General features: G+C 43.0%; 1 protein-coding gene across 1 annotated transcript; it reads right to left on the bottom strand.

The window, feature by feature from the left end:
* Positions 1-25: 25 nt before the first annotated feature.
* Positions 26-27,970, bottom strand: sgsm1a (small G protein signaling modulator 1a). Its single transcript, XM_084551327.1, has 26 exons — positions 27,924-27,970; positions 27,726-27,769; positions 20,595-20,670; positions 15,089-15,251; positions 14,683-14,835; positions 14,525-14,592; positions 13,023-13,168; positions 12,522-12,659; positions 11,973-12,097; positions 11,407-11,474; positions 11,133-11,296; positions 10,626-10,761; positions 10,388-10,531; positions 9,713-9,842; positions 9,157-9,221; positions 8,861-9,006; positions 7,911-8,039; positions 7,635-7,817; positions 7,278-7,349; positions 5,983-7,059; positions 5,772-5,896; positions 4,496-4,578; positions 4,254-4,363; positions 4,036-4,132; positions 2,752-2,919; positions 26-472 (listed from the first exon to the last, which is right to left on the bottom strand). Exons 1-26 carry the CDS (start codon positions 27,940-27,942, stop codon positions 384-386), a joined length of 3,918 nt encoding a protein of 1,305 aa, XP_084407453.1. The 5' UTR covers positions 27,943-27,970; the 3' UTR covers positions 26-383.

Below are 27,970 nucleotides of genomic sequence, written 5' to 3'. Positions count from 1 at the left end.
AAATATAGTCTCTGGTGGAATTCAGCTCTGCATTTTGGTTTGAAATGTGCAACTAAGACCATCTTTATCTCAAAATATTAAGTGCACTCGGGTTAGGACTGACCAAAATATTTAGAAACACGTTTTTTTTGTGTGTGTTTTTTCTTTTTTTTTATCCACTTCAACATACTGACAAATATTAAGCGTAATATTCTCATACACCTGCTGACAACACGAATGACAAAGTGAATACAGTCAATAAGGCTCATAGCAGCAAACGGTGATTGTAAAGGCTTCGTGTAGTGTGTGTACGTGTGTCTGTGCGTGCTTTTGTGTGTTTCGCTCTTGTGCTGCTACAGCCGTTCGCGCTTGACTTGGAAGGATTAGAAGACAGACGGCCACGATCACTTGTTCTCTATCAGCATCTGCACCTTACACACCAGATCTCTGGCGAGCGTCAGGATCTTCTTGATGTTGTGGTGCTCAGCCATTTCTGAAAGACAACAGACATTAGAGGTTAATCTTTTTTTTTTTTTTTTTTTTTTTACTAGTGCACACTAAATTCAAACAATTCAAAAGTTGAATCTATTTTCTTTAATGTCTGAGGAATATATCAACTTTAACTGATGTAGTTTGTGTTTTATTCAAACTTACTTATAGAAAGTAAATCACGTTCTAACTAAAGGTTTGTGTGTACATACAGGAAAGTAGAATAGAAACTACTGCAAATAATCCACTCTAAATCTTTATCATGTTAACATAAACCTGCTTCCGTATTCAAAAAATAAAAAATCTGATCCGATGAAGGCACTAACTGCATGAAAGAAAAAAAGAAACATCAAAAGTCATTCAGGTTGCTTTTGTGAATGTCTGTAGCTTTGGAGACAAAACGTCTTTTGTGTAGTAACACCTTTTTTTATTTACTTGAAAAAACGTTTTTCAAATGTAGCAAGTAACAGCTGCAAAGCTGTGAGGCCAAAAATGAACAACCTTGAGCTCTGTGGATAAGAGACACTTGGGAGTATTTTGAAACACAATACGCCTCCTTATCCTTATCAGCAGGCCAGAGTGAGATGTGAAACAATCCAGCAGGAGCATATTTTACTTCCGCCTTATTAAACTTAGAATTTAGAGAGTGAATAAGCGCCTGATAACATCCTCAGCCGGATGCAGAGTCAGTCAACACTAAGGTTATTAAGTCAAATCTAAAAATGTTCAACTGGAAATTTGATGCAAACACTGCTGCATCTGTTAAAACGAAAGTACCACTCTTGGCAACCTTTGAAAAATGGTGCTGCCTGAGCTTTTTTACTCCGGTCCTGGTGTAAGGAGCTTCGGGGTTAATAAGTTTAAAATGCTATCACATAAAAACCCAAAAAAGCAAATAAAAGGCCAAGTACACAGCAGTACTTACTGAGTAGGATATAATTTAATAATCCAAGTAGTACTGCAGCAGCCATTTATTATTACTGTTTACCATGTGTTATAAATGAAGTTAAACTGAACAACTTAAGTTCGGAACTTAGACCACGTCCGATATCATTCTATTTAACAAGCTAACCTATAAATTAACCCTTAACCCTCTCTCTCTCTCGCTTTCTGTTCGTCTCGGTTCTTAACCCCAACTCTCCCCATCCCTTTCTTTTCTTGTCTTTCTCTTCCACCTTTCATTACAGGAACCAGGGGACAAGGATCCGAAGCTTCCCGAGTTGAGCCCCCACCCTGAGTTTCAATCCCTGGGTTCCTCTACCATCATCCGTCTACACGTCCCGCCCCCTTAATGTCTTCCCTTTAACCCCTTTTCATCCCATCCATCAACCCTTTTTGTCCCTTTTCATCCCATCCCAGCCATTTCATCCTTCTCTTTCCTCCATCCATTTCTCCACGACCTGTCTACCAATAAACTTATTTTCATCAATTAAGGCATGGACCTTCTTCTATAAATCTGTAGCCCTCTGAACTCTTTCTCTTGGACTTCTTCCCACATTAAATATGTCTGGTGTCGTGCTGTCTGAGCCAAACGGAGTATCTCCTTGTCAGACCTTAATTGGGACAATAATCTTCTTGCCAACAGCACAAAAGACCCATAAAACAGCCACAAGTGTGCAGTAACTAGCAACCAGTGAATCAGTGAAAATTACCCTGTCAGGACAACTTTTATGCAGACTGATATGGACGCAATAACCCTCTCCTGAACAGAAAAGAGCAAACATAAACGCCATGTCAGACTGAATAATTTTGAAATTAAACCGGATTTACTGACTAAATTAGCTGCAAGAGTCAGATTTTTAATAATAATAATAAAAAAAGGCGTAGCAGAGGTTGTTTGCACTGCAGGCATTTCATTATTTTGTGTGCCATGGCAGACGAGACAAGTCCCGAGGGCATTGGTGTAGTTATTTTTGCGTACTTCAGTCAGAGCCACAGATAAACTTATACAGCTGTATTTAGGCTGAACAGTGCTCCCATGACAACTAATGTTTAATGCATAAAATAATCTTTTGCAGGGATGAGTGGCAATATGTTACTTAGCACAACTATTAGATTTTTCGCTCTGTATCCATTATGCGGCACCATTAAGAAGGTCTAGCAGCGTCTCATCACTTCCAAATTCATTCTGCACCATGACACCGACGCCAAATATAAACCCAGATCAGGGAAAAACAATATTTATTTGACTCTCGAAGGCATCCTCAGTTGTTTTACCTAAGGCTGACGCACAGCAGTGTACTATGTGTGAACGGCAGCTGCAAAATGAATGGTCTGTTTTACCGTTGAAGAACTTAATGATGTCAGTGAAGTCCATGTTGTTCTCCAGGATGATGTCCCTGTACATCTCCACCAGTGCCAGGGCAATGAAGAGGACAAAGTGACTGGAGGAGACATACTTGGCTGCCCAGATGGTTTCCCAGACCGCAAACACGTCATCGTACACCAGCTCTGGAAGACAGAAGACACAAAGGAATGGAAGCTGATCTGCATCAGAGTTCAGGAGAGAGGTGAGTTTGTGGAGCTGCATGGTGGAGAGGACAAAGAGGATATGTCACCCTCAAAGTGCAGGGTTTCCTGGGGTTCCTAGAGGTTCAAAAAGCTTCTCTCCTGTGGAACCAGCTCCTTCTTTGGGTTCGGGAGGCAGACGACCTCTCTTTTTAGGGTTACCATTAATCTTTTTAATAAAGTTTATAGTCAAGGCTGCCTCAGTTGACCCTGAACCATCCTTTAGTTATGCCGCTATAGGTCTCAGCTCCTGGGGGACTTCTCCTGATGCACCAAGAACCTATCCACCTTTCATGTGCTATTACGGTGTGGCTTGTTATTAACTACGTGTCTCCGTCTTCCTCTCCACCTTTCTATGAGCGTCTCCGGCCTGAAGCTGCATGTTTCTCACCAACCCGTCCAGCGTCTATTACCTAAATGAACCATCCCTACCTAAATATTATACATAATTCTCCAACCTGCTTATAATACCTCATGTATTCTTACACTGTGCCAGCCAACTCACATGGAATATAACCGCTATTGTCACTGGCATAGTTTTACGTCCATAGTTTTTTTGTCATGTTTATTATTCAAATGCTTGTATGAATTATTCTCTTTGCTTCTGCTGCTCTCTCCTCTCTTCTCTTCTCTCTCTCGCTCATTCTGTCTCTAGCCGGCCGGTCTCAAGCAGATGGGTCCACCAATATGAGCTGGGTTCTGTTCAGGGTTTCTTCCTGAAAGTTTTTCCTTGCCACCGTCGCCTTAGTGCTTGTTTTGGGGGATTGTGGGACTGGACATTGTTTAACCCCTGGTATGAAGCAAAGTGAATTACAGAGCCGAAATTTAGGACTATAACTAGCAGCTCATGTTATTCATTTATTTCATTAGCAACACCAGCGAATGGATTCCCAAAGATGTAACTGACTTCCAAGTGCTTTCTGAGCCTTAATAACTGCATGTGCGGCCAACAAGCTGCCAAGTGGTTTGGCATTTTATCCACAAATGGAGCTTAAAGAGGAGTGAATCTCTTCCTCGTCTAATTGGCACAAACAATTTCACACTGTGCCGTCACTTTACCTCGTTTGAAGTCTAGGAGAAACCAGCGATAGCAGAAGTAGAAGTGGGTGTAGTCTCCGTTCTGGTGCATAAGCTCAAACAGCTCCGAGTCCAGGATCTATACCGAGAGGGGATCAGGGGAGATTCAAGTGAGATGTACTTTTTTTTAAAGTAATGAATGGATTTAGCGGTACGTGACCCCTAGAGTATTTGTAAAGGCTTTACTGAGGCTGTGTCACCTGGATTAGAGAGCGCATGTTTGCAAAGTGAGTATCCATAGCTCCTCCGTGTGGAAAGTTTTGATTCATTCTCTTCATGAGTTCAGAGAAACAGCTGAAAGCCATGGCCTCTGAAAGGAGGACAGAGAATAGAGGGCGGTGGAGTGAGAAAGAGAGTGGGCAAACTCTCCTCTGTTGTTCCTTCTATAACAGTAAAAATACACGGCGTTTGAAGCAAATAGTGAATCACTGCGCTGACTCACCATCATCCAGAATGACTAGAAGAGGAGCCAGCAGGTCACACATGCCTTGAACATAGCCGATGTCGAGGTGCCTCCAGATATAGCTGCAAATACACAGCCAAGAGAAATGAAGTTAGTTCCTCGAGGCTGCTCTTCTCTGTTGCCTCGATTCAGATGTTTTCCCAAATGTTTCTTCAACACAGAAGCTATCTAAAAGAATGTTCACCGTTTATTATTTAACTCTGTAGTCCACAATCTGTTATTATTATTATTCATCATTAGGCTTCTTAAAGTCGTAAAGGAAGTAGTAGAGAGGTGCCCATTCAGATGTAAAGGTGCACCAGGGAGGACAAGACAAATCTGTTCAATATTATTTTATGAGAAACAAATAGTTATTGTCTGAGGAGAAGGCTAGAGTTAAAAAATATTTTTCTTACTGGCAATAAATCCCATGAAAAGAACAAAATGAACATATTAAATGTGTCTGTGTCTCTTAAACTAGCCTGCAGCATCCAGCACTACGCCGAGTAGTTCATACTGAAGACTTTAAAAACTGCTCATGAATATACAGATAAGCCACAACATTAAAACCATCTGCCTCATATTATGTGACTCCAAAACAGTTGTCTGGCACCAGGACATTAGTGTGGGCTTTTGGATCCTGTGGGTTGAAGAGAGGGGCCTCTGTGGATCAGGCTTGTTCCAGCACATTCTGCAAATATTTGATCAGTTCGGGATCTAGGCAATTTGGAGGCCAGGTCAACACCTAGGGCTATTTTTCATGTTTTCTAAGCTGTTCCTAAACAGGTTTTGTGGTGAGGTAGAAACATTGTCTTGTTGGGTCCCTATGAGGTGGGGAGTATGTAACATCCACGTGAATGCCAGGACCAAAGGGTTTTCCGGCAGAATACTGCATCATAAGGAGATGCTCAGTGTCACTTCTCCTGTGCATGGGTTTAATGTTAAAAATTAATAAGTTTGGAAAAATAGAAAATAGAAAACGTTGCTTAAACAGGAGCAATGAATACATGACTCAATGCCGCTAATGTGTTTTTTTTTTAAGTTTGCGGACAACAATGGAGCTCTGTGCGACAGAAGAATAAGATGTAAAAGGCTTTGGCTGCAATAGCACCAACTGTTAATAATCAATTAATTGTTAGTCTTTTCATGGAAGCTGAACCTTATTCTTAGGAATCTCTGTAAACGAGATAAGAAGGGCATTGAAGTCAGAGGCAAGCGGTAGGGACAAAAGATTTTATCAGCTTTCATTACATCCCCGCCGCTATCAGTCTTTTACCTGCACATAATGTTGCGCAGTTTCTCCAGGTTGGCAGGCGTGAAGTACCAGTAGTTTCTGTCACAGCGCTGGACGTCCTTCTCGATGCGGTGCAGATTCAGTGTGTACAAGTCCAAAAGCTCTTGCTGAAACAGACAAAATGACCATGATGAAGGACACACACTCATAAGAGGGAAGAAAATATGAAGTTATATGAAAAAAGTGTGCGTACAGAGAAAGCACCCCCAGCTGATCCTTGAGCGGTCTCTTCGTTCTTTGTGTTTTCAGAATCTAAGGCAGGGTAAAGGCTCTCCATCTCCGGCTCCTCCGACAGCATGGACTCCGTACCCTCTGGGCTGAGCTTTCCCTGCTCCTCCTCCTGCCTGAGCACAGAGAGAGGGGCCGATTCTTCAGAGGAAGACGAGTTCTTGCGATGTCCCTTCCTGCTCCAAGGCACCATGGAAATTTTGGCTTTGGGGATCTCCTCCATCTCTATGGCTGAGGGAGACTCATCAGACTCAGTCATGCCCTGAGCCTCATCCTTCTGAGAGGTACAATATTTTCCTCCTGATCTCTCTTCTGAGAAAGCAAGAGCCTTTTCCATCTCAGGAGCACCGGGAGCTTTGAATATTTTTTCACTTGTTTCTGATTTGTCCAGGTCCTTCATCTTTTCCACATTTGCTTCTTTACTCACTTCTCTTTGCTCTCCCCCAGCTTGTGTGGCAGCTGTTGTTGCTGTCATAGCACCCTCATCTGACACTTCTTTTCCGGTTTCCAAATGAGATTTTTTTCCTTTAATGTCTGGGCTTTCTCCTTCTTCAACCTTGGCTATCTCTGTTTTAACAGCTCCTGACTCCTCAATATTCTCTGTTGTTTCAGGCGGCAGACTTGTCCCTTTTTTGTCCACACTGTCATCTATCACCTCAGTCTTAGTATTTTCTGCAGCTTTGGTCACATCGGGTGCTTTTTCCTCCCCGTCCCCTTTTTCCTTCCCTTCACCTTTCGCCTTGCTGTCTAATTCCTCCGCCAGACCATCACTCTCTCCCTCTGCGGGTTTGACAGTGCTCTGCGGTGCCTGAGGGACAGTTGCAGATCTCGGGGTTGCATCGTGTGCAGCGCTGTCCTCTGTGCTGAAGGAGCCGTCCGACAGGCCTGAGGTGACGGAGAAGTTGCGGGAGGAAGGATGTCCAGAGTCGGGGGAGCTGGTCCCGTTCTGCAGAGCTCCGTTGGGCATCTTTGGCACCTGTTTCGCCTCTTCGTTCTTGGGCTCTGTCTCAATCTGGTCCGCCTCTTCTACAGACTCAAACACCTGAAAGAACAAGCCAAAGGGAAGCAGACTACTCCAGGGGAAGGGGTGGGAGGATGCGAAGAACTAGCAGCAGAGAGAACGCAGCAGTGAGGAGTATTGATTCAAAATTGGGATTTCACATGCACCTAAGTCATGAATTTTAAAATATGGTTTAAAATACCAAGGTCAGGATGGCAGCATTTATTTATGCAGGCTGTAATGTTGTGAGTTTTTCACACCTGTGTGCTGCTGCTGGAATCACTCTGCAGGCGAGCCAGACTCTGCCTGTCTGAGCTCTGGGAGGACTGGGACTGTACCATATGAGACATACAAGATAAACAGTGATTTGCTGTTGTAAACAGTTGCTGGTAACAAATTCAAAATTAAAGCTTAAGGCACCACGATATCCAAATATTGATGCCTTTTTCAAGAGATGAGGTTGTGTCACATGACATTTCTTATGCCCAATAAGTAGAAATGTATCATGTGTTTTTAATCCTTCCACCAGCATAAGAGAACAAGAAAATACCCCCATATATGAGGACACATCTCTTTTCAACAATTCCTTTATAGTTTTATGTGTAAATCCACTTTACCTCGTTGCTCACAGTGGAATCGTGATGGATCATCTTCTGACTGGGGATGTCCATGCTTGCCCCAGAGGAACACTTTGCTAATGCTGCAGCGTGCTGCTCCTTCTCTCGCTGGCGAACAATCTCCTCACAGCTGAGCCACTCACGCATGGTCTGCTGGTAGCACACCCGCACCTGTTCATCCACCTGAGGTAAAGGTGAGAGATTGGGGTTAGTGATACGGGGAGGGGGATGGGGGGCAGGGGGGTGCTTTGGAAGCAAAGGTATGATTGTGCAAACCTCCTTCCTCTCAGATTCTGACATTCCAAACTGGTAATGACCCAGCAGGAAAGGCCACACTTCTTTACGCAGAGAGGGGTCCACACCCCCGAAGTAGACCAGACGAAGCAGCTCCTGCTCCTTGTAGGTCTGAAGATACAAGACATGCCAGTCAACTCATTGCTAGCCTTTTGGTGAGTCCTATACACTGATCAGGCATAACATTATGACCTTCTGAGGGTGTCCTGTTGGGTCTTATGGGCTGAGGGGAAGGGCTTCTGTGGATCATCCCAAAGATACTTGATCAGTTTGGGATCTAGTGAATCTGGAGGCCAGGTCAACACCTTGTGCTGTTTTTCATGTTTTTTTGTGTTGTTCCTAAACAATTTTTGTGTGTGTGTCTGTGTCAGGCTGCATCCTGCTGGGGATGGCTGCTACCATCAAGGAGTGTCATTGCTATGTGCCTCTAGGTGGGTGCTAAGTAACATCCACACGAATGCCAGGTCCAGAAGTTTCCCAGCAGAACATTGTACTGTCACAAGATGGTCAGTTATTTACTTTTTCCTGTCAGTGGTTTTAATGTTGTGGCTGATCGGTGTACGATCTATTAGTGCTTAAAAATGACAGAGACTCTCAATAAAGATCAAATCCTGCGCTGTCATCATTTATAAAGAATGCACCAGTTTTAAAAAGGACTGCAAAATAAAGCATTGTTCATTCTTTATTCACACTGACTCCATGTTAATAAAACTAATATCCAACTAAACTGTAGAAGTGGACTTTGTGGAGACTGACAGGACCATTAGTCACGCTTCACTGCTGTGAGACTAATGGTGTGAGCCACACGATTAGCAGAGGATGAATATGAATGAGACAAAAGACTGAGTGAAAGAGGCGTGCGTGTGGACAGCACACTGTCTGCAGTGAATATGAAGTCTACGTCGCAGAGCAGCGGCCCCAGTGATGCTTACTGTGCAGTCCTGGAGGAACGTCCGCCACACGTCTGGGGTGAGCCCTCCGAAGGCATCGCAGGGCACGTCAGGGGCCACGATGGCGTGATTGACGAGGGCGGAGAGGTGTGTACGCACAGTGGACAGGTGACGGCAGTAAGCCAACCCTGATTGACAACACAGTTAGTTATTTACCGACCTCTGCAGAAGAATGTGCTAATTTAAAGGAGAACATTGTCTGCGACTTCCTCCAACACTTTTGCATTGAATGTGAACAGATATTAATATCCAAATGTATGCAGGAAGCAATCACATACAGCCATAAAATGCCCTGGAGATGATCTGATTCTTCATGTTGTCACATAGCAGCTTCAAAGGAGTCCTGCAGGAAGATATAGCACGGATCATTTTCCTTATTTAGAGAAAACATTTTGACCTTTTACGACCATACTGTTCTTTTTTTTTAAAGCGCTATCATTAAACCAATCATCTAGAGCATGGTAGATTATTCATAATGTCCTCCATGAATCTAATGAAAGGTTTATTACAGTGTGTCTGACCTTTTATCAAATGATAAACTACTGCAGTGCCATATAGAACAAATTGGGCCCAGCAGCTTGCATATTTTTTTCATTGCTTTCAACCACTTTATCTGCCGTGCTTATCACCTAATTCTCCCAACACATTTTTTAATCCAGTGAGGTAAATGTCACATAATTTTCTTCAGGCTAATTGCCAGCTTCTTGTGTTCTTATTTCCATCCCCAGTTTTCTTTTTTATTGTCGAGGATGTCAGGTGAGTGGGTGTGTTTCCACCGCCGTCCCTCAGAGGCTCCTCTGTCATTATCTAACGCTAGTGCTGCTCATCTCTCACCTCTCATGGTTGCACCCCTTGGGCGTCGCTCCTTCAGAGAAGCTCCCCTGAGAGCAGGAGGAACAGGACGACTTCCTGAGAGTGGGATGCCACATCGTAGCTCCCTGATCCATCAGCTCTGTAGGAGTGGCTGCGGCACCCACACACAGAGACGCACATCATTATTATCACTTTAAAGCAGGATCAAGCTTTCAAGAAAGATTTCACATGCACCGAGGCGATTTAAGCACAGCTGTAAACATTTTTGGCGTAAGCAGAAGTGCGCTGATCGGATGTGACCTGCTCAAAGCATTTCAGAGTGCACATTATTTGCTCTTGATTCCTGTTTGAGCGACGATGATGCGCATAAAAAAAAAAAAAAAACACTGAAGCAATCTGGAATTGAATCTGAAAGCACAAAGCCATCATATTTGATTTCATTACAGAGAGAAAGCCCGACTGCGCAAGAGCTTTTCTCCGTTCAGGAGCCATATTTGATCAATCAGTTGTCCACCCACTGCTTGTTAAACAGGTTACTTGCAGTAAAAAAGGTGTGACACAATGTGGCTTTAATAACGCGGCACGTCAATAAACTTCGCCAGAGGCGCAGGGCAGGCCAGGAGGATATTAGAGGCAAGGAATTAAAGCAAGGTAAGCTGACAGATGGACAGACGAGGCAAGGTGTGACAGTGTTACAGCTGCTTCCTGTGAATGAGGGGGATTCTTCAGGACAGCTGCAGGACCTCTTGGGTACAACCAGCGTCCCTGTTTTGGAGGGGGACTGTCCACTCAGGTGAAGGGAGAGGGAGGAAGTCAGATGGGAAGGGTGGGTTACAGTCACTGTAACAAACAACCAGCAACACTTATTTTTTTTATCATAATGCAATAATCTGGACGAGGCCCAGGTTATTTGCTTCTCTGGATGGAAACTCACCAAACTCTGACTGGCTGTTTGGAAAGAGGATGCGGAAGACATAGTCCGTGGCTTCGTCCTCCTCCTTATCTGAGACAGAGTCTGTGGATCCAGATCCCTGAGGAACCCTCTTCCGCAGCTTGGGAAACACCTTTCCCTGCAAAGGGAAAATAAGCGCTATCAAACCAGTGGAGAGCCTAGTTATGCCATCCCCTTGAATTGAAGATGATGAACGGCTGTATGATTAAGCTTATTAATAGCGGCTGTACACGCGTGGGTGGTGTTCATTATTCAGTTTAGTTGCAGATACAAAGCTGCTCATGGTCTAACAAAAACATCCATTCATTTAAGCAGACACTTCATGTGTGGCGGTGCAGAGAGAAAACCGAGCCACACATTCATCAGTATCTCTCCAAGCAATAATGTAATGAGGCAGTGCATCTATTTCCAAATCCGGATGTCTTTTTTATTGATTTATTGATCAGATTAGGCTGATTTAGCATTTTAGTGTTAAGAAAGTCTGCTGACCTTTCCCCTCTGGGACCAGAGCGGAGGGTCCAGCTGGCCGTGGGGAAGCAAACCGTTCTCCAGGCAGGAGAGGAACTGGAGCAGATGGCCTCCTCTGGGGAAGCGAAGTGGAGGTCTCTGGATCCCGTCCTGACTGACCAGCACCACTGTGCCTCCGCTGTCCACTACAGAAGATGTGTAGCAGACGATTATTTTACTCATGATGCTCTTTTGCCGTCATTGTAAAAATAATCATTGTAACTGTGGTATAACGTAAAGGTTTGTCTGCACCCACCGTGTTGATGACAGTGCAAATAAACTATCTCCTCTAGGGGGATTGTCATGGCATAGTCCCAGTAAACACTGGAAAATAAGAAATAGTTTGTTGGTAAAAAAAATAACTAGCCAGGTGATCACAAGCTGACGTTGAATTTAAGACTAACTAAAGAAGTAGTCGAGTCAAGAGCGTGCACATACACAAGCAGATGCGGTTGCCTAATGCAATAATCAATGTTTTTTGATGAGAGAAACCATGCACGGATAACACGATTTGCTAGTTTGAGGAAGGCCTGTCCGTGTCTCAGTCAATAAACCATCGGTTGGCTGCTGGTGCGCGGAAAAAAAAGGCCTCATCAAATCAGCAGCATTTACTCGGCCTGCTGCGCCCCCGAGCCGCGCTTCAGTTACACAGACAGCACAGAGAACAAGTAAAGAAATAACGCAGCGCTTAAACGTCTTTGTGGAGGCGCATTACTTGGTGGCTATTCTTGGCAGGAGAAGGATTGCTAATATTATCCAATCCAGGCATGGCAGACACAATCACTGTGATCATCATCCATTTGAAGGTGGGTCGTTTTGCACCTGCGCTCATAGTCCAAGTCTCCAACGGAGCCGTTCATGAGCTGATTGGGTGTCCACTTCAGAGTCATGAGGTCAGCGGTCTGGTGCAGAGAGAGGTAACCTGGGATTGCCTCCATGTCATCCCTCTGAAACAACCACAAGATTTTATTTGCAGAAAGAAGGATGCGTCAGTATCTACAAGCCCCGGGGAGACTGTGCTGAATCCGGAGATGAAATTGCCAAGCAAGGAAGTCTTATCCAAGCATTTACAGTCATATCACATCAACAACTGTTTTGTTTTGTGTGTGGAAAAGAGAGGATGAAAGGAAAAGAAGATCTGCATACACTATACATCATTTATTTCCATTTTATAGGAGGCAGGTTCAGTCTAGGATACGTTAGGTTAGGTTATGTAAGCATGCAATGTGCACTACAATCTGAGTAAAGCGGTGTATAGGATGACAACATAGTGTATAGGCAAGCGTTTGGTTCAGGCGTGTTACTTGCAGTGCAATATCCCTCGGTTTTTAATGACAGCTTTCAGGTGTTGAAGAGGAACCAGACACTTACCGGTTGTACCAGCACATTGTTCTTGCCAAACAGTAGTGTCGCCCTGCTGTTTTGATGCAGCGACTCCACATATTCACGAGCCGATGGCGAGGGGGAAGGGCGCTCATCCATGCTGCTGCTGGAGTGCCGCTTCTGGATCTGCACGGCACGGACACGCAACGTATCAAATCAGATAACAGACTGATGACTAGCATCTACTCATTCATGTGCACCAATGCGGCCAAACACAGGTCTACTTGTGCTTGGAACTGACACAAAAGAAAAGAAATACACACGCAGCCACGGAGCTGTAAAGACTATCGGGGTGTGTAAAATAGGCCGAGATGACCTGATAACATAACGAGTGAATGAGTGTGAATGTCTGTGAACTGACTGTCTGCTTACACATGCCAGTTAATACACAGAATAATGGCATCATTTATACGCACAGGATAAAATAAAGAGAGCCTGGAACTAATTGTGCAGGATCTAATGCTTTTTATTAATACATTTAATACTTACACACAGAGCAGGCCTCTTGGTGGGAGAGTCCTGCCTGCAGTGGCCACTGTGGATGCGATGCCTCTGCACCAGCTCGTCAGCAGACGGATCCGTCCAGAAGTGGTCGGCCGTCTTCATCTTTGTGTACTCCAAAGCACAAGGTCCAACTGCCAACGATCAAAGAGCACAGTTAGATTCCGTGCAGACACCGGACTGCGTGGAAAATCAGTCTCCGTTCTAAAGACATACTGTAATTTGTGGTTCCTAACGTACAAACTAAATTGGGAAAGGGAGCTTTAGAGGGGAACTACTGTTTTTTACAACCTGGACCTTATTTCTGGCATAAAATAACTTAATTGGTATTCCTTCAGGAGATAATTAGATGAGCGTATATCCATGTAGTGGGAGAGACTGGGGCAATGAAGCACAGCCTCTAAATAACGCATTATCTGCCGGGAAACTCATTCATTTCACCAATATTTTGTTATCGTACGCTGGTGCTATTCCCCGTTGAGTCTGGAGTTACCTGTTATCATCATCCGAGGTCTGTAGGTCAATCTACAGACCTGTCTTCTTCTACAGAGATGTCTTCTGACCTGGATGATGTCATCTCTAAGCGCCGCGCGCACCCGCGACGGTCGGCTTGTTTACCTGTAATTTGCTACTGCTATTTCTTTTGCAACGTGGCTGAATATTTTTCCGACTCTGAGGTTGCGGACGAACCGTAGCAGTAGCATATTGGCGAAATTAATTTGCGGCAGATAATACGTTATTTAGAGGCTGCGTTTCGGTGCCCCAGTCACTCCCACTACATGGATATATGCTGGTTGAAATATCTCCCGAAGGAATACGAATTACACAAAAGTTATATGGGTGAGTAAACGATCGTATTTTATGCCAGAAATAAGGTCTAGGTTGTAAGAGTAGTTTCCCTTTAAGAGGTCCTGCTGCAAGAATGAAGCTTTAATAAATGTAGTACACCTGAATGAGTTTAAGAAGATGGTAAGTCCAGTTTCTCTGTGTGCAAATGTTTTAGTTGAGATTTTCTTTGTGATATAACTATGAGCTTTTGTGTTTTTCCTGTGCCACACTTGGCCAGTTAAATATAGGCTAAGTAAAATAAAACTGGTTTAGTTAAGCTCCTCTCCAAAATAGATCATCAATCGGTGAGGGACTAAAAGGTAGATTTTTCAAGGATCGATAACAATAGAGAGCAGATGATCTGTCTTCTGATCCACCACAAATGTATAGAAGATTCTCATATTGTAGCTAAGGGCTTCCCAATCTTTCACTTGTTACCCCTCGCTACAGATAGCCTGTTTAGGCCTACTGAGCCAGCTCAAAGAGTGAATTTCCCTATTTTTAAAATACTTTATAGAAGCAGGATGCAGGATGAGGTACTCAAATGGCCTTTGTAAGAAAGAGTAGAGTAACATAATGTCCTCAAATGTCCAGGGTACAGCACATGATGTTAGATGAGAACAATAAATCACACAAAAGCTCACAAGGCCTCATATCATTACCTAACAGTGACGCGAGGATAGGTCCGTCCACGGGGTCCATCAGAACAGCCTCTTTCTCGTAGTACTTACTGGAAGACAAACATGAAAGGGGAATTTTGAGGGGACGGGGAAATCTTGTAACACAGCTGAACATGATGTAATTTTCCCGCTCAACATACGTGCTGTTTTCCACCAGGTAGAGGACAATCTTGTCCAGCACCTTCTCAAACAGAGCCGTCCTGATCCACAGGTTCTTGACGCCCTGCGGGGTGAGGCTGGGCAGTCGGGGCATCTTGCGAAGGCTGTCTTGACTTTGGAGGCTCTGACTTCGTCTTCCCAAGGAAAGAGTCACAATTTTAGTTAAAAATTTATTCTAATTCTGTTAAACCTGCATTTGCATCAGTCTCACAGCACTAGAGACTTATGATTCAAAAAGAGGATTCAGAGCATGAATTATTTAGAGGCTTCAGACAAACAGCCATTTGTTTCCAGGGCTTTTGACGGAACAATCAAAACGGGCTTTGATACGAGCTTTGAAGTCGTCTGTGATGTGTGAGGACGAGCCGTGATGTATGTGTCTCTCACTTTGTCTCGATGATCTGCTCGAGCTCTTGGGCCTTCCTGCACAGCTCCTCAGCCGGGGCGAAGCTCTTCCCCACCTTCATGAAGAGGGCCGCTATCTTGTTGCTGCGCAGAAAGCCTGCTGCTCGCCGTTTCAGCCCGTGCAGAACACATGCCTCCACAGCAGCTGGAAAAAAATTGTACTCTATATTAATGCTATACACCAGAGCAACATAATATCTAAGAAAACAAGAAACCATCAGAATCACAAAATTATTAATAGTTTTTTTAGCAAATATTAAAGCATACTCAGTATATAACAAAAAATTATAATAACAACTTTAATTTCTAACACTTGGGATAAACATTTTAAGCCAAATACTTGGCACTGGCACACAATCGGCAACTAATGTGCTTCGTGACACAAACAATTATCCTATAAATAGCGAGTCATAAACCCACTTCAGCTGTTATTTCATCAAGATAATCCATTCAGTGCCAATACCCATTTACAGGAACCCTGTGACAATAAATTTTTTCATTGTTTAAATTCATATCACAACAACAGGCTGCAGTGCAACACATTTATATATGAGCATGTGGTAGATTTTTAGTTAGACTTTGTCGTGGTTTGCCGTTTTGAGACATCTGCGTATTTGCTGCAATTTTCTCTGGCTCCTATAAATCTTTAATTAAATCACACCCTCACATAATCTTTTCCAGTTTATCCAGCACGCGGCACTGAACACACAAGCTGATGACATGTTGACACACTCGCACAATCACTCGACTGCGGCGGAGAACAGACACCCTGCTCTCCCTCTCAGGCCTACGTGGCAGTGCCTGGAGCCGTGTTGACATTTGAGTTCTCTTTCAGGACTAATCCTGTGGCTCCGTTCGCATGGGGGTCAGGGGGAAGGCTGCGGTTGCCACGGCAACCCCTGTTGATGGAGCGATCGAGCTCGGGGAGAGATGAGCGGAGGGAGGGGCCGCGAGGACTCATCAGCATCTCCATCTCTCTCTCTTTGCCACCGTCCTCACTCCTTCATATGCGGCTGGCTCCTCTTTTTCCTTCATTTTGTCGCTTTTTAATCTTATTACAATTGTCTAAATGTGAGTGCGGCATTGCATCAACCCAGCTCTGCATGTTTCTTTTCTCCTTCCTCTCTTCCTGCATTTTCGCCCCTTGTCTCTCACATCATTAAAAGAGTAAAGACCGTAAATGTCAGTACAAAGTGCTTCATTAAAAGGTCTCCAAATATAGTTCATGCTCCTAACTCTCTCATCATTTCTGCTAACTGGTCTGCGTTCACAAAAGTTCAAAGAAGGAAACCTTTACACCTTTAGAAAGCTACCGTCTGTCTACCAAGAGGAAAATATCCAGTGTGTCACAGTCTCTGCGCCGACACACAACAAATGAAACCTGAGTGCTACTTGATATACATTTTACACATGGGAAATTTATTTATCACTGGGAAGCATCTTTTTTTAAACATACAGGAATACGAACTTATTTATTGAAATCAAATGTTTCATCTGAGCTTCAAAGCAAAGGAGCATCATGCCTGTAGGATCCGCCTTTGTACAGTCCCGCCTGGTGAAAACAGCTAACGCAGTAAATTGTCTCTAATCATCCTGTATCTGTGGCAACTGAGTGCATTAAGAGACTCTTGTCCGTGGCACACAGCTGACCAACACTTCACTCAGGGAAGCCAGAAGGCCTGAACAGAAGGTCTTTATATGGACAATCTGTCAATAAGTCAGCGAGGTGAGCCACAGAGTATTCAGTGATGAAACATTTTAATAATTTATTACTCATCTGCTAAGATAGCGATGTCCTGTTTGATTCTTTGTTACGTAAACTTTAAATAACACGTATGCAACTTAAAAATCCATCTTATAGGTGTTTCTCTCACGTCACAGATGATGGTGAGTGCAGGTGCATCATTTGTGATCAATATAACATAAGAAGCAAGGAGTTTAACTCACAGGATCTGAAGGAAAACAGAAATAACTTGTAACTGGTTAAATGAAGGATTACCAGGTGATAATCACAGCTTCTAATCTAGTGTGTTTTTAGCTCTATTGTGCTACTTGTCATTGTTTCTTAACGCGTTCCCTCCACATCGTCCACATTACAGACTGCCTGGGAAGCGGTGTTGGAAGTTAATTGCTCCCCGGTGAGCTAGCTGAGCCCCTCTCCCATCCTCCACACGCTCTCATCTCTGAACAGACCACAGCTGAAAGAGTACACGTAGTAACAAGAGCCACTATAAGGATCACAAGAAGGAGTCAGGAGGCGGAGGAGGAGGCTGGTTGACAATAATACAAAGGGGTTGAGAGGGTCATCCTGGGCTATCCACAGGGGCGCATCACAGTAGCAGAGGAAACAATACACATCAGACTGACCAGCAGCTGTTACAACAGGCTATTAGATGATCCGGCCGATAATGACTACACTGCAGGCCGTGGAATCTGTTGACGACATGAAAGTACTAAAGGGAAACTCATGAAGCACATTTAGTTCCCACAATACTGACCAAAAAATAAATAAAAAACAGCCACAGCCGCAGTGTATTAGAAATCTGTGACTAATTATTTTCATTAACACTGCAAGAGAAAAATAAAACCACAAAAATAGATTTGGGTTAAGCTGATTACAGGCTACTAAGGATGCTCAACATCAGTTGCATATGCTGGTTTAATTTTCAAGCTGCACTTCAAATGCCTCTTAACAGTATGAAACTCAAACATGCTTCATTTGGAAATGATGAAGTTGTGATCGTAGTGTACACCGACTGGCCATAGCATTATGACCAACTGGTCATCATCACTGGCACCTGTCAGCGGGTGGGATATACTCTGATCAGGCATAACATTATCCTAATATTATGCATGTCTCCCTTGTGACTCCAAAACAGTTGTCTGGCACCAGGATGCTGGCAGCAGGAGCCTTTGGATGCTGTGGGTTGAGGGGAGGGGCCTCTGTGGATCATCCCACAGATACTTGATCAGTTTGGGATCTAGTGAATTTAGAGGCCAGGTCAACACCTTGTGCTGTTTCTCATGTTTTTTTGAGCTGTTCCCAAACTGTTTTTGTGTGTGTGTCTGTGTCAGGCTGCATCCTGCTGGGGATGGCTGCTGCCATTAAGGAGTGTCCTTGCTATGGGGTGGGGGTGCCTGGTCTGGTCTAGGTGGGTGGCACATGTCTAAGTAACCTCCACAGGAAAGCCAGGTCCAAAAGTTTCCCAGCAGAACGTTGTATTGTCACAAGATAGTTAATGTTATTCACTTCTCTTGTCATTGGTTTTAATGTTGTGGCTGATTTTTACCTCAAAGTGTATGTGTTAGAAGCAGGTAAAAACAGGCAGGTTCAGGGAGTTGAGCAACTCAGTGGCAAATTTGGACCACAAGATGACTAGGTTGAAAAGTGAGAGGTCGGCCCAAATGGTCCGATGCAGCTACTACTAAACTAAAAATTACTGAAAAAGTTGAGGCTGGTTCTGATGGAAAGGTGTCAGAACTCTCAGAGCATCACACTTTTGTATTGGGCTGCACAGCCGCAGAGCAGTCATGATTCTCAAGCTGGACCCTGGCCACTGTCAAAAGCACCCCTCATGGGTGACCGGGTGCATGTTCGTAGCTCATCTGGGGAACACTGTCGTTGCCATGGGAGTGTGCCTGGTCGGCAGCAATGTTCAGGTGGTGGTACGTATGATGGTAGCATCCACGTTAAATGCCAGGATCCAGAAGATCATTACATCGTAAAGAGATCATCAGTGGGCGTGGTTTTAATGTTGTGGCTGGAACTGTTGGTGAAACTGTGGCTAATAAAGAGTTCAACCTTCCTTCCACATCATGTGTGACTAAATACAGCCGTGTCTCCCACTGCCGCAATACATCTAGGCAATACACAGCAAGTGTGCAATTAGACTTTCACAACAATAAAGAGCGGCGAGCCTATAGAGACCTGACAGGTTCTCCATATTCTCACATCTCTGCTGCATCTCCTTGCACTTATTTACGATGACAACAACTCACTCGTGTTTTTCTACACGGTGATAACAGTCGCCGTCGAGGGAAGGCTTTGTTGCTGTTCTCCGGTTTGCACAATTAAAGTTCTGTTTTAAATTTTAATGGCTTTCCAAGACTTGAGAATAATAAGTAATTTTCTGCACAAATGGCTTCTAACTAATAAAAATATCACATCTCCTGCAAGCTGAGAGTCAATTTATTCACACTGAAATCCCCAAATATATCTGGTTGCTGATTGCAGCTCTGGTCTGAGCCAGACATCTGACGAGTGTGAGCGCCTGCATGTGGGCAGCGTGTTTTTCACAGTAATCACGCTGCAACCTCTTAGTGTGATTTCGGAGGCAATAACAATAACATTTGGTGAAACACTGAACTTTAAATGTCCGGAAACTGGAAATTATTTTCTCGTGCAAAACTTCTGCCGTGACGTGGCTCCTCATGACAGTTTGATTTTAAAGTAGCAGATAAAATCTCAACTTCCTTCTTCGTTAAAGAGGTTTTTTAATGTATTCTGGTTCGTCCGTATTATATGAAAGCTAATCTAACAATAAAAACCACCAACTTTGCTCTAGTCTCTCTAATGGACTAACACTGGCGTTGCCAGGTAACGTAGACTAATGGAGAGTTTGGTGCATAATGTACCGTACGTCTTGCTGTTGGTACCAATTCTAAGTGCATGACTAATGTTTAGCAATTTATAATAATTTGTGGTCAATATGATACAGTTATAGCTGATTTTGTTTATCTGTTGGTTTTGAAGATACGATTATAACGCGTCAGAAGTTTAACCAGAGGTCACACTGATCCTTCACTGCACCTCTATCATGACTCCACTGAGAGACATTCCTGTTCAGCTCAAGGAATAACTACCCCGCTAAATGACGATCACACGCACAAATTTCTTTAACTGTGCACACCGTGTCAAATGAATCATTTAAAATATATTTTTAAGCCTCTTTTCATTCATTTAAATCTGTCCTGGCTGAGTGTTTAACTTCGGTAAGATGTAAAAAGGCTCATTGGTCAGTGACCAGTGAAGGAAGGAGTTTGGATCAATGGACCATTTCTGAGCAATTTATTCACAGTTCTTGGCTCGGTCGCAGCAAAGTCAATCAGCTAGGAGAAGCGGAGCCTTGAGAGAAGTGTTAAACTTTACATTTGACCGATGAATAACCTTCTTTTCATGAGATGGATTTATAGTGGCATTGTAAGACGTATGGACGATGAAGTGACTTAATGCTAAAAGATTATTTAATTGAGGTATTTGTGAAAATGAACCCTCTCTTTTTTCTAAATTGGTAACCTTACCATAACCTTAGAATATTAGGAGCATATTGTAAGGTTGGTGATTCAGAGGTGAAGATAAACATTGGCAAATTTCACAGTGACTTGTATTAAATTAGTCAACATCAAAGCCTTTCAGTGTTGCAGACCAGTTCAACTCGAAGGTTACGAACAAGCAAAAGCTGCATTCAGGATTCATTCGGTTACTCACCACAAAAGGACACGATATGGCTGCTGTCTTCGTGAACAAATTTCCTGGTGACGGCTTCCTCCATAATCTGCTTCACCTGTCAATAACAAGGCAGATGCTGGATGACTCATTCATTAATATGCCACAACTGGCACAAACAGTCTGTGAGGGGCTCGTTGGAGAGGGTCTGACTGAGTGATAAACATATTTCAAGGACTGATTAAGAGAATTCATACATTCAGTGCATGTCTGCGTATAAAAAGGGTAACAGTATGAAAGAGGGAGCAGAGCACGGGGCGAGGTGGAGCTGAAAAGTTAAGAGGAGAGGGCATTTAGGAAAGAGGAGTTCATGTTAAGTTGTGGAGGGTGAGTCACCAGCTCTCATCCCAAGGACCACTGGGAAATGGAGGTGGTACCTCACAGAACCCTGTTTCTGAACAACTTTATTCAGTTGCGTCAAACCCTGATGACGTCCAATTCGTGCAGTCTGAACTTCTTTTATATAAGAGATGGAGAAGGTCAGACACACGTGCTCGCAGGGCGACGCTCATTAGATTAGGTTTTGTCGTCACGGTGATGTGTCCTTCTACCAGCGGACCTGACAACAGCTACATGCCAATATTGGCGAATCAATCCCTCCGGTGGCTATGGAGACGTCCCCCTGTGTGGGCACCGCTCTGCAATCTGCGCGGAGAATATCAACCTCCGGACACAGCGACACAGATAGCTGTAATTTCCTGCCGAAATGAGTCTGTCCACAGTGACCATATTAGTCTGCCAAGTTCGCCTTCTACACACAGATGTACACTCGCTGACACACACACACGCTCACGGGGCTATCTTTGTGAGGACGTTTGTTGAACTAAATCTTAACCATCACAGCTAAATGCCTAAAATCAAACCTGTGAAGTGAGGACAAAACTAAATATCCACAGTCTCAAGGTATGAAACTCACACACACACACGCACGGTCCTCGCAGTAAACAGACACACAGCTCTTCGTTCCAGTGGCTGCATTTTAGACTTCTGCCCAATCCACATGTGGATCCTGTCCTTCGGTGGTGTGAGCCAATCATTTCTTCAGTGGTTATAAAGCAATATAAAAGAATATTAGTTTTCACGGTGCGAAACTTGATCATAAAGTTTTCCAGTAAGTGTCGTTCTGTCTTCAGGCGAGATTTTCCACTAAGGCTCAATTTTACGGGTCAGTGATTTAATGTTTAGTTTACTTGCTGTACACAGAGGGACTGTGATACTTACAGGAGAGGGAAGGTTCAATGTGCTCTTTAGTAAAACTCATAGTAAGTCATATCTTAATTTTGAATTTTAAATCAAGCATGACTTATTTTATATATTTAAGTGTGTAGATCAGAAGAGCAGCACAACGAGTTTTTATGTTACTCTACTCTCACTAGATTACTACTGATAACTGCTGTGCTGCTTTTAACTGTCTTTAACCTACTTTACTGTTTTAATTTAATATAAGACATTACACTGAGCTGATCCAGTTTTTTATTTTTAAAATTTAAAGTAGAAGCTGTCATATGCTGTAGATACAGTTGAGCATAAGTATAAAGTGTCATAAAATAGATATAAAGCACCAAAAAATTGTATACGAGAGAAGGCACTTGGTTATATCAATGTATCATGAATATTTCTGAATACTGTATCAGGCATTTATAGATTTAGTAGTCATTGTTTGGTAAATACAAATGTCCAAATGTATCAGATGCAGATGTGAACACCTGAAAAGAAAAGAAGCATCTTTATCTAACTGAAACCGACGCCGTGTGGCCGCTGAGGAAAATTCACCCACCGAGACCGGGCTCTCGCTGTTGATGCAAGTCAACGGACTAAACTGACTAATCGCTATTGCTAAACACTTGGAAAACAAATGTGCCCAGAATCCTGGCCCCGTGAATGGGTTTATACAGAAACACACTCCTTAATTAGACAGCAGTCATTATGCAGACTTGGCCTGCTCGCATCGGTAGCATTGTTCTCTGCAGCATCAACAGATATGATTCATGCTGCCAACTCAACAGAGACAGCGGCAGTCTGAAGTGATGCACACCAGCTCCTCTTATGATTGGACTTGATTCACACACACTCACACTCACACTCACACACACACTCGTATATATATAAAACACAGGGGACATATACCCGCCGGTTTTTCTGTCTAAGTGCACCTGACATACCGAAACCTAACTGATTTGCCAACTTGAGGGAGCACACTCCGTCTTTGTGTTTCCCCATCTCTCTGATCTGGGTTATGGATCAGGCCTCTGAGGAATTTTTATGGTAAAGTGTCTCCAGGTTTCTATGGAGACGGCACGCGTGGCACATGGATCACTTCCGGCTAAAAGACAACTAAACAACATTCATTTAGCTCTGAAACAAACAAGAATGACTGCAGCTCCACAACAACAAGACACTGATGACATTTAGATGTACTGTTATCCAGCCATGTCCTTGTGTGCTGCTTTGGCATTGAGAAACTGAAAAAACCAACACACATTTGACCAATTAAAATAGCCATTTCCACTCAAAAGCCACCGTTATTATTACTATAATTTCACAGATAAATGTGTGTGATGCTACAACAGTCAAGAAGGAGCTCTGGCTCTACTGCAAAGCCCGAATCTAACTAACTAACTTGTAGCTCGAAGGCGACAGCCAGCGTGACAAAAGATCTTCTGAGTATTCCAATTAACTCCTGCAACAGCAGAGCCGAGAAATAGGAACCAGAGAGAAAGCACCATCCATTAACCTTTATTATTCATCATCCCCGCGCTGGGTGATGAATGAAGGGAGCGCACGACGAAACAAACATCAAAAATCACGACTGTTATCCACGTTAATGCAATGCACACAGAGCTGCACTTTCACCAGGGAGATGTCGGGCTGAATCACGTTTTTTGAACTGCAAGTTAATAATGAATTAAAGGACCGATCTGGCGGTGAACACGATTCCACCGGAAGATCAGTGAAACCACAACACAACCTGAACAAGCTGACAAGGAAGCCTTTTTTTCCCCCCTTAGGTCACATGATCATCTTAAGCACTCAGAGTTGGCCAGACGTGGAACATTCACATTTTTAGGTACCGTTTGTCCAAGCTAGCTTAACCATGCGGTGAACTTGCAAGAAGAAACCTTTACTGACGCAAGTTGGTTAGGGGCATTACAGCAATTGTGCCAGCAGCACATTTAGACTGATTTTATGTGGCGTAGCAGCAGTGTATGTCTCTCACTGCAGACATATAATCCTATCTTATATATTCCAAACCCTCATTATGAATACAGTCTCTTAAAAAGGTCAGAACTGTATAATAGTGTTCAGCGTAATAATCTCTACCAGTGTCTATAACAACAACATTTGATTTGACCTGCCCGCACTCCTTCGTGCAGAATAAAACCCTGCATTACTATTTTCTTTCAATACACCACCGGGAATCAGAAAATCTCTATTTAGCATAAAACTCTGAATAAAACTGGTGGAACGACACCCAGCCTTAAAATATGAGACAGGAATGGTCTGAGCCGCTCTCTCGCTCTCCCTCTCTCCCTCTCTCTCTATCCTTTAGCAAACACAGGTGTGTATTCAAAAAGACAGATGCAGGAGCACGACACGGAGGCAGAGGGGGGGTTCTGTATCGAAGCTGAGGCAAATAACAGTTCTCATTCAATCCGATTCTGCGCCAGGAGGTAATTCTGCTGTCACAGACGTTCTACGCTCTCTGGATATAATGGCCCACATCCAGGTATATCTGAGCAGACTGATGGCGCAAAACCAGCTGGACAAGGACAGCGTGAGAACACACAGCAGAGAGACACCTTATGGTGCAGCCCACACTGAGTAATAATGATCATAAACCGACGGGAAAAACAACCCTGACATCCAGATTTCTTTTAAGAGGAATAGGAATAAGGACATCGCACTGTTGACATTTTCAACATATTTGAAAAAGCAAATATTTGATCCTCTTTGCCTAAAGACACAGGTGGTAAACCTGAGCATGACCACAAGGAAAATTAGCTTTTTTTTATAAAATAAAAACATATTCAACAAATAGATGTGATGAGTAGCTAGATTATGGTTTGCATAATCTTACAGTGGTCTCTGACAACAAATTGCTGAAATGTTTGACCATGCTTTCATCCATGTTGCCTTCAGTTACCAGATATTTGAGGGTTTCTTTTCATATACACAAAGTCCCCAACCCAGAAGACATTATTACAAAAGGCCTTGCCTACAGGCTGACTGGCAAAATAAACTCTAATGCATTTTCGCCTTCTGTGCAGGCTTTTTGTGCAATCTATTTCTAAATGCAAGCCAACCAACAGCTCAAAGAGTTCTTAAAAACTTCTTTTTTCCTTTGTTTTAATCTTTATGAGCATACTAAATACCCACCAAGCTGTTCTATAATTAATATTTAGTCCGTCCTTTATCATGAGTACATGAATGTATCTCTTCCCTCTCTCTCTTTTTTGTCTCTCTACCTGGCTAAGAAGATGGATCCCCGTATGAGTCGGTTTTTGCTCAAGTTTCTTCGCCACTATCACCTTAGCACTGCGGGTGTCACGTCAGGTTCTATAAAGTGAAAAGTTTGATTGTTATTGATGCTGTCTGGGTAAACTTTAATTCGAATTTACAGGGGCAGCCAGACCGGGACGAATTGAAACCATAACCACTTCTTACAATGGAATCATTTACCTTACAAAATTTGGAGATCATTTTAAATCATTTGCCAGACTCGTAGGCATCGACAACCTTTTTTTTTCTGAATAACATCTCTTTAAACCTTGACATGGTGACACCATCCACACACGGTAGCAAAAAAGAAAACCAGAGGCTTAATAAGACTGTCACTCCATAAGAGGATTCGAATCAGTGGAACCTAATCTGGAGTCACTGATTCTCATTTTATGGATTTGACGGCCCAAATTTACATTTCCCATACGACTATGCTCTTTCTTAATTAATTTTAATTAGGAAATGGCAACAAAATGTTAATTTTATCATCATTTGTTTGAGTAAAATCACATTTATCTGGGGGGGCAAGGGTTAGTTTGTTCATATATAATGAAAAAGTAAACCATTTTAAAGGCTGCACTTATTTTTTCAAATGACTGCATATGAAAATTAGTGCTGACCTTCATTAAGTCCTAGATGAGGATAAAGTGGGCTGTCAGTAACAAACTAAGAGCCACTGTGAATGAATCCCATTGAGGGCCCATATCCACACAGAAGGCAGGTTTTGTCAAGGGAACGTCTGGTTTCCACAGATAAGGCTGAAAACAGGACTCGGGAGGAAAGCAATCAGACCAAAGTCTGGACATTCTTCTCTTCACAAGATCCAGGATGTGATTATTGGGTTTTGTTGTTCGGCAGAAATAAAGTCTAGTAATTTAGGAGGCAATTAGAGATGAGAGCAAAGAGGAAAAACCCACAGCAGCATTAAAAGAGACGTTGAACTTGTAATCTAGATTAAAAGAAAGTTTAATACGTAACAATCTGCTTATTTAAAAGTGTGGTTTTAACTGATCAACAGGTGTGGAGTTTAGATTAAGCTGGAAAGATCCTGGCCTCGACATGTTTACTGTAAATGTTTAGTAAGTGTGGGCGATATTAAGGAAACCTTCCCTGAACAAACAGAGGGAAATAAAACCTCAGCAGTAAAGTACACACCACTGAAGGACAATGAAAACAAAAGAGTAACACAGACATCAATTCACTAACGGGACAAGCTGATATTCAGCTTCATTACTTATTCATGAATTACAGATCTCCTACACAATGGATGTGTTACAGTTAGCAGAGACAGTTTGAAGCCAAATTGGTTCAGCTGTGAATATTTAATCAAACGACTGTGAATACTTGGATATTTTTCTTTTATTATAAACTCTGGGGAGCTTAAGTTGGCCAGCGGCACCAGCTGTTCGTGTAACTTAACCGAGCTGAGGAAAAAATATTTACCGAAATGAGATTTTAATGCTGCATTACAAATTGAAACAGGTTTCACCGCACGGACCAGTTCTTACACTCAGTGTTTTGTCTGAATGTTTGCCTGCAGTAACTGCTGGGTTAGTTAGCTGTACAGTTAGCTGAGCTGATATTTCAGATAATTATTTGTGTTAATGGTGCAGTACCAATTTAGTAAATTCCTACTTTGAACCTTGATATAAAGCAATTTGTAATGCAGTATTGTATCTGTACTAATACAGACATTAGATGGGTTGAATTCTTCTTCCTCCAAATGGAGGCTCATGCACCTTGAGCTTCTCATCATCAGCCCATATTGCTCCCACATCACATTTAAAGTCCCCATAATGTTGCTTTACAGAAGCATCACTTAATGCAGTTTTACCAACATTTTAGATCCAAAAAAGCAAAGGACCGATTAAAGTTTCTTAAGAGGATGAGCCATCTGAGGACGAAAGGCTCTTAAAGAAACCTCATCTGGGGTTTGAATGTCAGGCAGACTAAATGCTGGCGATGTTTCATCTGATCTCTGCTGAACTCTGGTCTTCTGTGTTGCTGCACTAACCTCAAATGATGATGAGCAACATGATGTGGTGGAAAACCAGACCACTGGAGCTGCTGCCATTTCCATATAGCCTAACTCATTACATGAATCTCTCTCTCTCTCTCTCTCTCTCTCGATCACTCACACTCACACAAATACACACACACACACACACACACAGACATACAGACAGTTTGTGTCTAACTAACACCACCAAATGGTTTGGCAGAAGGCTGATAGTTTACTCTGCCATTAACACCACAAACACTGACTCCAGACAATCTGTTTCCTTCGTGCTGCTTCTCCTTAAGAATAATTACTGAGCTGCAGCTCTATACACCGAGAATAAAGAGTATTAATTACAAAAATAGACCATTAAACGTACTTTAAAGGCTACTATTAGTATTCTAATATTTAACATAGGCTTTTTTTTTTTTTTAATCTTTTTAAAGATGTGGAGAAACACATGAGAACCCAAAGCTACATGTGTCTCAGATGTCTCCTAGTCTATCACCTGAGCAGCCTGTGCGTGTTTGCAGTGTGAACTATACAGCTCCATATGACCAACATTGTTTGTTTTTCCGACTCGATAACTGAACTGCTGAGCTGAAAACACCCACCTCCTTCTTGACGGTGCGCAGCAGCCTCTGACGGGTCTCAGCTTCTGAAACACAACACAAATAATCCACACGGGTCATTTTAAATCTCCGACACAGCTCCACTCACTACTCATTCCTGTGCTAAAACACACACGCACACAGATAGGACATGGAAATAGCAATTTAGGACATTTTTTTTTTTGCTGCTGCTGCTCCCACCTGCCATGATTGTTGCCATGGATCCGGGCTCCTGTCTGCGCGCTGCA

This window comes from Chelon labrosus, assembly GCF_963514085.1.
Source record: "Chelon labrosus genome assembly, chromosome: 9".
Lineage (NCBI taxonomy): Eukaryota > Metazoa > Chordata > Actinopteri > Mugiliformes > Mugilidae > Chelon > Chelon labrosus.
Note: the sequence above shows the minus strand (reverse complement) of the source record. Positions and strands in the feature narration are given on the sequence as shown.